This window comes from Ostrea edulis, chromosome 9 (genome assembly GCF_947568905.1).
Source record: "Ostrea edulis chromosome 9, xbOstEdul1.1, whole genome shotgun sequence".
In the NCBI taxonomy this organism is placed as follows: Eukaryota; Metazoa; Mollusca; class Bivalvia; order Ostreida; family Ostreidae; genus Ostrea; species Ostrea edulis.
The window spans coordinates 39900089-39913372 of record NC_079172.1 but is presented as its reverse complement, the minus strand read 5'-3'; the positions used below and the strand labels follow the sequence as shown (position 1 = coordinate 39913372).

Genomic DNA, 13284 nt, shown 5'->3' with positions numbered 1-13284 from the left:
TCACATTTAAAAAAAAAACAAATATATACACATACACAATGTTGTAGAGTTATTTCTTGTAAATTTTCTATATATCAATACAATGCATATCATAATTCAAATTGAATTATCTCCCTTAGACAGTGGTAAATAAATACGGTCATAATAAGAAAGATGATGACATTCAAACAGACAGACAAAGTGACATGACTTCAAAATCTATAGGTATCTTCCTCTCATTGTAAAGTATTTCTGTACAAAATTTGAAAACTGTACAATGAAAACTGTTTGAGTTATCGTGTCACAAAGAAAGTGTTCATAATAACAAAGATAATGATACACATACAGACAGACAGACAAAGTGACATGACCCCAAAATCTATAGGTGTCTTCCTCTTATTGTAAAATATTTCTGTACAAAATTTGAAAACTGTACAATGAAAACTGTTTGAGTTATTGTGTAACAAAGAAAGTGTTCATAATGACAAAGATCATGCCGTACAGACAGACAGACAAAGTGAAATGACCCCAAAATATATAGGCTTCTTCCTCTTATTGTACATTATTTCTGTACAAAATTTGAAAACTGTACGATAAAAACTGTTTGAGTTATCGTGTCACAAAGAAAGTGTTGACGGACAGACGGACGGACGGACGGACAATGTGATTACTATAGGGCTTCCCGCATTTCATACGGGGCCCTAATTAACACTGTGTTGAGATGTGTTGTTAACACCGTGTTTATATTTATTGGATTTTCTTCACTTTACCAGTGTCAAGCTCAACCACAAAGAAGTTGTCTCTGGTGTCCACACAAACACCGTGTGGATCGCGTAGATGACAGTTCTGAATGTAACGGAGGAACTGTCCGTCCTGATCTAGGATGTGGATACGGTGATTTCTAAAATCTGCTGTGAGGATGTGGCTCTGGCTGTCAGTAGTGATGCCGACTGGATCAAATGACTTCTCGGTATTAGAGATATGACCAGTGTATCTAAATCGAAGTTTTCCTGATTGATTTACCACAACTACTGCACTAGACCAATAGTCAGCGACACAGATATCCAGATTCCTGTTCTCATTGATGTATTTAGTGTAATTACCGTATGAATAGAGAGAACGACCCTGATCATCAAACTGAATGGTTTGGGTCTCTATGGAGTCAGAGTAACGCACAACTTTGGATTGTGTTTCATTATCATTGATCATGGTAACCAGGAGATCATTTGAGGTGGTACTGCAGACATTGAGAGGTGCCCACCCCTGTAACCTGATCACAGTCCGTATTTGTTTATTCTTCACTATGTTTACAGTTTTATTTTCAAAGTCTGTATATACAAGATTTCCGTCCCGTGTGACTGCTATGTCCTCTGGTCTGTATCTTGACTCGGTTTGTATTGATGTCAGTAGTTTACCCTGGAGGTCGAGGAGCTTCATGATTTTGCTATCCCCACATGTCCAGATTTGTTCATCACTGAGACAGCGAACACTGAATAGTGGTCTATACTCAGTGTTTGTGGTGGCGACGAGTCGCGGTTCATCAAGCAGCGGTTTGACTGGAGGAGACGACACAGCTTCTGGTGACTTCATTGTGTCGTCTTGTTCTTCTGTGGTAATGGATAATGATGTCACAGAACCGAACATTTCATTGAGCTGATCTTTGTTTATTTTCTGAGGAGAAAAACTTGGTAATGTAATTCGAACTTTAGGCGGTAAAGTTCTAAATTCGGAATTCCTAGATTTGTAAGTAGAGGTAAAGGAGATGTCGTTTGATTCTAGTACTGATTTCAAGTCGGACATGATTTGTTTGATTTCAGTCATTTTCTGTGTGATCTCATCTGTATTTCTATTCAGGGTAGATAGGTGTTTGTTTTTCTTCTCCCGAATGTCATATTTCCGTTGGTTGACAATGGCGGTAATCTCTCTGTGCAAAATCTTTTCTTGTTGGTCAGCAGCTCTTGTCAGCTTCCCGTAATTCGTTTCTAACTGGGCTTTGTCAGTTTGGATATCGGACGCCATCTTTTCATATCGGGGATAAATTCTGGTCTCTAGTTCCTCTAAATCTTCTTGTAAACTTTGTGTTTTAGAACTGAGTTTTTCCAGAACATCTGATATATCGTGACCTTTGTGTTTACCTGCGGAGACGCAGGTAATACAGATAGGAATGTCACATTTCTCACAGTAATGTTTGCAGTGTTCATCGGCGTGTTTCGGACATTTTGAGTAGTTACGAGTAGATTCTCTATGTAAATAGGACACGACATTGTGTCTTTTAGACGTATCCGAGAGGTGCTCCCCAACACAGGCCTTGCATAGATTTATATTACAACGTTCACAATGACTCTGTACGGGGGCAGCTTCACAGAGGTCACACAATAGGACATACTGGGCACTGCGCCGGGGGTGTAGCATTTCTGATGTCGGGGTCACACAAGAAGTTTACTGTCAATAAAAATGAGAATCCTAGGTATTTTGAACGGTTAAAACAATTGACAAGCTAGATATTTTCTTTAAATGTGGTCATTAATTTTTATTTCAGATGGAATTTACATCGATTCACACACCCTCTCAGATGAAATTATGATCGAAGTGAACATACATGCATGGATCAAGATGATCATATAAATATCGATCTTTAACTTTATGTCCACCACAATGTCAGAATATTAAATTTTATCTCACCTGAAAATCCAACATGTCCTCCCTGTTATTTCGACCTTCAGTCTAGTCCATATTTAAATGCTGGTCTGTACGGCGTGTTCGTTTCGATCTAGTTAATTTCAGGTAGGTATGTCAACATTTACGTCAGACGATATATTAACAGTCATGTTAAAGAAATATTATCGTATATATACATTATAAAAAGAAACACAAGTTTATTTTCGATAGTTATTATTTCACATGATTCATTGATGATTAGTTCAGAGTTTGGGTTTCACGAATCATCTTATTATTACTGAATATATTATGATAATTTTTGTTGTCCTATCACAGACAGCGTTTGCATGAATAGCGTTAAAACAAAGGTACTCTACGCCGTTTCCTGATCCAAATCAGCAGTGTTAGTGCCTACCCCTGGCTTCAATCGCTGCTCCTGCTCTCCTTAAAATTGACCCCATCAATATGTTTATTGACCTTTGAGGGATATTATTCCACTCCTGAGTAATGGCCTGTGTGAGTTGAGCGGCGTTATATGGGACGATGACGCGCTTCCTAACCCTTCTGTCCAGCTCGTCCCACAAATGCTCGATTGGGGATAGATCTTGACTGTATGGTGGCCAATCAAGAACTGGTCAACTACGAGTGCCGACAACTTGGCGTGCCGTCTTCGCCGCCGTCTGAAATAGGTTACGGAGGTGTGAGAGACGTACTCGCATGTCGCTATCAAAATTATGGTCCTTGCTATTGTTAAACAACGTTTAAGTGATCAATTCACTCAAGAATGGGAAAGTGATATTAATAATTAATCAAAAGGCAAAATTTATAGAATTTTTAAGTCCCACTTTGGTCGTGAAAAATACCTTGATAATTTACCAATTAAACTTAGAAAATATATATCAAATTCAGAACCTCGAATCATCGGCTCCCAGTAGAGACAGGCAGGTGGGTAAATATTCCTTTGAATCAAAGATTTTGAACACTTTATAATTCAGGTCAAATTGCAGACGAGTGTCATTTTACTTTAAATGCAAATCAATGTGTACCAGAAGGTAGTCACATAGAGATTTGAAGAAAAGATGTATAAAACAAAGTACAAAGCTGATGTGTTCAAAACAAGATGCTTGAACCGGAAATGTTTATTTGAAGATACATGTATTTAATAATTTATCAATAGTTTGTTGCCATATCTTCCAGCCATGATGTATATGTGAGTGATTGTTTGTCTGCAATTGAAATACCAAAAAAATGTTTGTGTCTCTCTTGCCTGTATCTCTTTTCCCATTGGAATGTATCGCATGTACTTGACCTCATGTACCACGTATTGTTGGTTTGAGTGAATGAAAAAACTTTAACTTGAAACTTGAACATATCTTGACGTAGCTCCTTGGACAGTCACCCAATCTCTCTGTGGCCCTGAGACGCCGAACTAAACGAGATATTGTTGTCTCATTATTTACCAGCACCTATGATGCAGGAGTACCCCGTGCACGCTTTCTTAAAAAATATGCTGAAAGCATGCAGCGTCGAGTGAGATCACAGTCGGCTCAATCTTAAGGTAGTACTCTACATCGTCATAATGGCTGACTTCCTTTAAAAACATGGATGACAAAATCGATATCAGCAATATTTGACTTTTCCTTTTCCATTTAAATACCTAGCAGAGTAGCTCAGTAGGTTAGAATACCGACTGCTGACCTGTAGGTCGCAGGTTCGAGTCCAGCAGGGGTTTTAAATTTTTTTCAGATTACCTTCTAATAAAACTGTATTTTTTGACAAAATAAAGTAAATTTGAAAATTTTCAAATTCAAAATATTTTTGTACATATCATACACTTTTCATCTACATCAAATTTCTCTGGTGTAGCATACCTTCTTAAGGGAAGAGCACATTTTGCAGTAGCTCAGTGTCATATTAAATTTCGTCCACGTGTCAAAAAAGTATACAAGTATTATAAAAACCGAACTTGCGTTTCTTTTTTCCGCTAGTATATATAAAGCAGAGAAATAGCAATAGACTCTTGAATAAAGATTACTGCCCTCAGTGAAGAGGTATCTGATATATAGCACAGAAAATTCACATTATTTCCTTTATTCTGGTCGGATACTCGCTTCCGCCCTTAACAGGAGTTGAACTCACGACCTACGAAACCTATTCTACTAGCAGCGTGCGACCAAATGTTAATAAAGTGAATTTTCTGTATACACACACAGGTGTGTGTGTGTGTGTGTGTGTGTGTGTGTGTGTGTGTGTGTGTGTGTGTGTGTGTGTGTGTGTGTGTGTGTGTGTGTGTGTGTGTGTGTGTATGTGTGTGTGTGTGTGTGTGAGAGAGAGAGAGAGAGAGAGAGAGAACACTAAATTTCAACAACACCCGATTCTTTCCTGGTTTAGCTCTATAAATGCCATTCTTGCATATTTCCCATATATACATAACCCATTCACTGAACAGGAACATATAAGTTTTAAGCTTAGAACATGTATATACGAAGTTCAAATGTTTTATTCAAATAGAGAATTATTTGTCAATTATTAAAAATTTTGGGTACAGAAGTTTCAGCAGGTTCAGAATTTCATGTCATGAATTAATCATTGAAACTGGTAGATACAGAAATATACCTGCACATCTTAAAATATGCTCACATTGTAATTCTGTTGCTGTGGGTGACAAAATTAACACGTTACAACAAGATACTAGTTCCTTATAACGAGATAATTAACACGTTATAACAAGATACTAGTTCCTTATAACGAGACAATTAACACATTATAACACGATGATAATTCCTTATAACGAGATAATTAACTCATTATGACAAGATAATATATCCTTATAACGAGACAATTAACACATTATAACACGATGATAATTCCTTATAACGAGATAATTAACACATTATTCCATATAATAATTCCTTATAACGAGATAATTAACTCATTATAACAAGCTACTAACTCCTTATAACGATATAATTAACTCATTATGACAAGATAATATATCCTTATAACGAGATAATTAACACATTATAACACGATAATAATTCCTTATAACGAGATAATTAACACATTATTACAAGATAATAATTCCTTATAACGAGATAATTAACTCATTATAACAAGCTACTAACTCCTTATAACGATATAATTAACACGTTATAACAAGATACTAATTCCTTATAACGAGATAATTAACTCATTATGACAAGATAATATATTCTTATAACGAGATAATTAACTCAAGATATTAACTCCTTATAACGAAACCGCCGCGGTGGTCTAGAGGTAGAGCGTTCGCCCCGCATGCGGAATGTTGGATTTCAAATCCCGTCCGCGACGGACCTAAGTCGTTAAAACAGGTAGTGACAGTTCCATCGCCAAAACGCTCGGCATCAGGTGTGAATGTCACGGGTCCTCGGAGATGACCTTAAAAATGGATGTCCCGTGTCACAGTAGGTGTGACACGCTAAAGAACCCTCACTGCCCAATAGCCGTAAGCGCCGAGCATAGGCCTAAATTTGAAGTCCTTCGCCGGTCTTGGTGACTTCTCCATGAGTGAAAAAATTCTCGAGAAGGACGTTAAACAAAATATAATTAATCAATCCTTATAAGGAGATAATTAACCCATTATAACAAGATACATGTACTATTTCCTTATTACGAGATAACTCATTATAACAAAATATTAACTCCTTATAACTAGACAATCAAATTATTATAAGATATTAACTCCTTATATGAAGTTAATTTCTTTTTTAATTTCTCAAAGATGAGTCCATGCGGCTTCCGTATAAATGCACTAAAGCTCACGTTCCTGACCTTATTTTATAATCGTGTCAACGTTTGAGCACTTGGATAGACACCAAAAATGACCAGAACTCTTTAGCGGACAGCATTTAAAGTATGCCATAATAACAGATTATAACTTTATAGCTATACTTGGACCAGAGGTGAAGAATTTGTTTGTTTTCAGTCGACATTAGCGTATTTTTATAAGTAATTGGTTCTAGTACCCCGACACCTTTAGGAATATGTTGACAACAAGGATTACCGATATTCTCCCATTTACAGAAGTTCTTCAAGGGATATTAAAAGATTACTTAAATCTTTAAGAAATGTTTCAAGAAGGGATCTAATTTATATCTTTAGAATTGTTCTAATCTCTATTTCCATTAGCATTGGTTTGAACTGCACATACATCGTAGCTGGTGAAATATCTTATTTTAATCAGGTGGTTAAAACTCAATATTATTTCAAGTATATACAGTACAGTACAATAGCACTGCCTTCACACATGTGTTGAGATTTTGGATTTATATACTAATATCAATTTCAACTTCATTACAATAAAATTAAAAACGTAAATAACTACGGAATGGTAAAAACAAAACGTGTCTATTATCTGTATTCTAGATATTTTGAAAATTATGAATATTGCTTTTTAAATTAGGAATATAATTTTGGTAATCTTGCTTTGCAATATTTATCCAAGCACTTAAATTTTGTCATTTACCCTCCCCTACATGTAATTTAGTTATATTCAGGTTATGTCAACATGCAATATCGGTCCACACTGTAGCGTGTCAGTTCCTTTAGAAATATATTTTTGATTTCTACATTGAAGGGGAATTACAAAGTAAACAGAAAAAACAAGGTCATAGTCCTTATTAATTTATAGAAATGAATAATGACCGATTTTGATAACCTTAAAATAGAGGGGTTTCAAAATAAACAAATCTGAAGGATAAAAGAAGTTTAGAAGTGCACTGTCTTTCACAAATGTAGGAAAGACCACAAAAAATAAAATGTATTAATTACTTCAAATGTTTGAATTATTAACCAAACACAAAATTTTCATACCAAATTTCAGGCTAATTGATTCAGAATTCGAAAGAAAAACGTATCGCCTAAATTCACAATTTTTCAATATTTGTATTAGTTGCTTGTCTCTACTACATGTCACTACAAAATTGTTAAGTTCATCGATCTCACTCCTCACTAAGGACTCCTTCTCGTCAATATCCGAATGTTTACCAGAGACATTACTTATATTGCAATTCTTGATTTAAAACGAATTTCTCATGAGATTTTTGTATCTTTCTTTCTATGCAATTTCCTTCATCAGCTTTTGAGCACAAACGTAAAAAATAATCCCCAAAATCTGTTAAGACGATTGTGTAAGTGCAAAAAAGACAAAATTATTGCCGCCTGACTCATTTAAAACACCATTCTTGCCGATTTTGTCATAATTACATGTATGTGTACATAATAGCGTAGCTGGTAAAATGTCTTATTTCAATCAGGTGGTTAAAACTCAATATTATTTCAAGTATATACAGTACAATACAATAGCACTGCCTTCACACATGTGGTGATATTTTCGATTTGTATGCTAAATAAATATTCATTTCAATTTCATTACACAAAAAAAAAAAAAACATTAAAAACGTAAATAGCTACGGTATGGTAAGAACAAAATGTGCCTATTATCTGTATTTATATAAATTAACATTTTGAAAACCATGAATATTTCTATTAAATTAGGAGTATGTTTTTGATAATCTTGCTTTGTGATATTTATCCAAGTACTTCAATGTTGTCAGTTATCCCATTACATGTAATTTATTATCTACAGGTCATGTCAACATACAATATCCACGTTAAGGCGGTCCGTACTGTAGCGGCCTGAACTGTCACGTTAAGGCGGTCCGTACTGTAGCGTGCTGTATACTGTCACGTTAAGGCGGTCCGTACTGTAGCGGCCTGAACTGTCACGTTAAGGCGGTCCGTACTGTAGCGTGCTGTATACTGTCACGTTAAGGCGGTCCGTACTGTAGCGTGCTGTATACTGTCACGTTAAGGCGGTCCGTACTGTAGCGTGCTGTATACTGTCACGTTAAGGCGGTCCGTACTGTAGAGTGCTGTATACTGTCAGTTCCTTTACAAATGTAGTTGTGTTTTCTACATTAAAGGGGAATTACAAAACAAACAGAAAAATTAAGGTCGTAGTGCTTATCAATGTGTGTTCACCTTTCTGCTCCTAAAATCGAAGTTTGTTTAATCAAATAAATTAGTTTCATTTGTTTTACGCAGTAATCGAACCATGGTCGTCATCATAAATAAATTTGAAGGATAAAATACATGTAAGTTTAGAAGTATTTTCAGTGCAATGTCTTGCCTCAAAAATGTAGGAAAGACCATAAAAAGTAGGATGTTATAGATCGAATTTTTGAATTATCGACCAAAAACCAAATTTTCATACAAAATGTTCGGTCATTGATTGAGACGTGTTTAAGATTTTTTTTTTTGAGGGGGGGGGGGGGGGGGACCATATCCACCAAATTCACGAATTTTCAAAATTAGGATTAGTTGCTAGTCTCTACTACATGTAACTACAAAATTGTTAAGTTCATCGATCTCACTCCTCACTAAGGACTCCATCACGTCAATGTCCGAATGTTTACAAGAGACATTACTTATATTGCAATTCTTGATTTAAAACGAATTTCTCATGAGATTTTTGTATCTTGCTTTCTAAACAATATTCTTCCTCAGCTTTTGAGCACAACCGTAACAGTGCAAAAAGGGAAATTCCATTACCACCTGTCTCATTAAAAGCACTTTTGTTTCCGATTTTGTCATAAGTATATGTAGATAATAAAAATATACTCTGCAAATTATTTGAAGATTCTTTGGTTCATTGTTGAACATAGTAAAATTAAATCTACTTGATGGTTAAAGAAAAGAATTTGCAACAATATTTCTCTCTTACTTTCTTTTCAATTCTGTGGGGATTTAAAATTTACAAGAAGAATGAAGAAAATAATACATGGTTCGGCTTTTGGTCATGGTGTACAAAAATAGGAATTAAAATGTAATGACATTTCACATATATATATATATAATCATAGAATACACATTTTATCTGCCTTGTCCTTAATCTGTAAAGATGCAATGATAATATTGTTATGATGGAATTCATAGATTACTTATACCCTGAAAAAATAACGAGAATTACAGTACTATAATTCTAATATTAAACCCCCTGAAAACGACAGCTTAATTCAGACCACCGACATATATCGGAAGAAAGCAATGGTAAGATGTTAAACGTTTTAATTAAAGTTTATATCAAAAATTAGAATTTAAATTAATTTTAGTACATGTAATATAGATTGATACAAAAGTACAATTGTTTCTGATCCCTCGAATATTAAATTTTATCATTCAAAACGATTAACTTTCAAAATTCCCATTAAACCCAAAGGAGTAAGAATAATTTCAATTAATTATTTAGTTCGAAATTTTATTACTCAAAAAGATTAACTTTCAAAACTTCCATGAAATCCAAAAGAGTAAGAATAGTTTTATTTAATTCTTTAATTTGACTTAAGAATGTTCGCTCCTGAGGATGAAAGTACTAGGGCAAAATATATTTGTATCATCTACAAATCCGGAGACAAATCGCGTATCTAAGTGCTTATTACTGCGAAAGATGAAATTTAACTGTAATTGTTTGCACTTCAAATTCAACACATACCTGCGTTAAATATACGCTTCTTATAATTAGCATGCTTAAATCTTCATAATAAATTTATTTCAATTTAAAAAGTTAACAAACAAAATTTTCATAAGGTGTGTTTGTATCAGTTGTGACCTTTTTGCACTTATAATATCAATAAATTCTAAACATCAAATTTCCCCGTAACTATTCAATTTTCAAAGTATCTTTCTTGAAACTCAAGAAATTAACATCTTTATGTCCGAAAATTTAATTAATCAATATTTGAATTAAAACAGAACTTGAGGGGGTTCATACTGAAATCAACATGTCTGAGAGCAAGTGCAATTTATCCATAGCATCAAATCTTTGCGGGTTTTATGATAAAATTTCTGATTTGTTTATAAAGGCAATACAAAAAGAGAAAGAATATGTTTATACATTACTTGATCATTAGTAACTGAGCTGTGTTGTTTTTTCTACAGGTTTTATACAAGGTCGGACAGTTGACCATCTTGGTCATTTCCATACTTGTTCATGGTAGGTCACTAATATTTCAATGGACATAAAATTCTACGTTGCTATATAGTTCTTTTATTGAAAACAATGTAGATTTTTTATTGGCATTTCACCCACAGCAGGAGGTGTATCTGTATGAGAAAAAATTATCAAAAATGACGTAAAACAACAATTAATCACACATGAAATGTTAATACTTTGTTTACAACAATCGGAAAACATGTGTCACAATGTAAACTGGTTTTAATGCCTCTCTGCGACTCAGTTATTTTTTGTTTTGTTTTTGTTTTTTTTGTTTTTTTTTTGCTTTTTGCAATTGGGTCGGGCTTAGATTTAATTCCGTTTTGTAACTAATTATAACTATATTTCTAACTATTGGAATCAATAACTATGTGTATAGACAAGGCAAAATGCATATAATTTTGTATACTTTGGAATCATGCGATGTGTCCCTCACATCTGGTTCACGGTTTTTGAAAAAAATTATATATTTTTCACTTTTGATGTTAAACATTAACAATATAACTCATTCAATGTTGACAGCCAAAATTTGGACCTTCTGAATGCAAGGATAAGAGCAATATTTATAAGTCTTAACTCTGAGTTATGTAAACAAAGACTCCGGTCTTTTTATGTTTACAAACAAACCATGCAGTGAACTGCTAATGTTGTAATTTAAAGCATCTCAATTTGGCACAGTCACAAATTTAACTTTTAAATGGCACATTTTACCTAAAAAGGAACTTGGAATATGATAAATATAAAAACCTAGATCGATATCCATTTCTTTTGAAAATTCCATACACAATAACATGCCCCATTATACCCCAATCTTTGTTTGCAAACAAATAATAAACTCTCTACAATGAGCTTCTATCATAATATATAACCCTAGTGTTTTGTGAAACTTTTAAATACAATAGACAGTAAATTTTGATCATTAAAAGTGAAAAACAAAATTCTGGGGAAAATCATGAATCAGTCCCTTTAAGAGAGAAAACCCACGTGTCCAAGCAGGCGACTAAAATGTCCTCTCGCATAATAGCACTGCTATAACATCTCGAGGATTGAACGCATTTCACCGCACTGGTGGTGCAAACTGAGACCATCAACTATTACATTACTCGGGCACCCAAACTCATCCATTCTAACCACAGGTGCTTGTGGACAGGACTTCCGGTACCCCCCTTCTTTTATTTTTAAATGTTCAATTCCTTGGGTATTTCGGACCTATTATTGATAAAATATGTAACTTCAGAGGTTATCTATTTCAATGGAATACACAAATCTCGCATAGAAACCGTTTTTAAAAATGTCATATCACCGATCATAATATATGATCGGTGATATAACATTTTTAAAAACGGTTTCTATGCGAAATTTGTGTATTCCATTGAAATAGATAACCTCTGAAGTTACATATATTATCAATAATAGGTCCGAAATACCCAAGGAATTGAACATTTAAAAATAAAAGAAGGGGGGTACCGGAAGTCCTGTCCACAAGCACCTGTGATTCTAACATCTGCTAGCGTTGTGCTTGTAGTATGGTCTTGGATCAGGATTGAGGTTATTTAATCCTCGGAATGAAAACTATGGATCAAGGTCCATGCTTTTTCGCGGAGTGTATATCTCACACATGTTCGACGAAGTTCAGAATCAACAGAAACAAGATCCGGAGGATGAGATCATAGTGCGCTCTGTGAAGTTAGATCCTTGAACTCAAATTCCAACAATTAACTTTTGACAGTCTCACCGTACGTTCTATCAGCAAGCGAATCATGACTGTTACAATAAATTGACTTAGAATTGACATTTTTTGTTGAAAAGGAAGATGGTAATTAATTAGTCTAGACACCGGCGTCCAGCTTCCAATGCACACAATGACCGACTGTGTATAGTTGTAGATATTTCAAAAATATGTTTCCAGAATAAATCATCACAGAACACGTGTATTATTCTAATACTTACATAGATACATGTATTATCTTAATCATATACGTACAATGTACATGTATAATTGTGTATATATATATATATATATATATATATATATATATATATATATGCAAGGTTGATGATTGTATACTGTTTAACGTCCCTCACAAGAATTCTTCACTCATAATTATTATGGAGACGTCACCATTGCCGTAGCTGCAATAATGTAGCCCTCTCCGATTTTTTTTTCGGAGGGGGGGAGGGGGGGGGTTGCAACTCTATAGGGTCTCCGTAATGGTGCAAATGCGGGAGTGATTCACTCCCGCAACATTTTCGATCATTCTAAACATTTGCTGACTTTCTTTACGTAAATAAAATGATATTCTATGTTTCTTAGTCAATATATGAATTTACAACCTGCAACTTACGATTTGTGAGGCTCAATTCTACCGTTTTCAACAATTTCGATATATTCCAATTTCTCGATTCATATTTGTGCGCCATGTTCGATGTACTGAAGTTTCAACTTCCGATTGTCAAATTATTTACATATGCCATATAAGGTAGTATTTATATCAATGGACAAGTACGGAGGAGAAAACTATTTCGGCAGTATTAAAAAGGTTTAGATTTAATATCAAGTTAAAAGGGGAACAGCAGAGTGTAAATTATTTCTGCAACCATATGATTTTCCT

At 34.4% G+C, this 13284-nt stretch overlaps 1 protein-coding gene across 1 annotated transcript; it reads right to left on the bottom strand.

Moving 5' to 3' along the window:
* On the bottom strand, positions 1-2391 carry LOC125660478 (E3 ubiquitin-protein ligase TRIM36-like). The gene has a single exon (XM_048892316.2). The coding sequence runs from the start codon at positions 2389-2391 to the stop codon at positions 727-729; it is 1665 nt and encodes a 554-aa protein (XP_048748273.2). The 3' UTR covers positions 1-726.
* Between the last annotated feature and the right edge of the window lie 10893 nt (positions 2392-13284).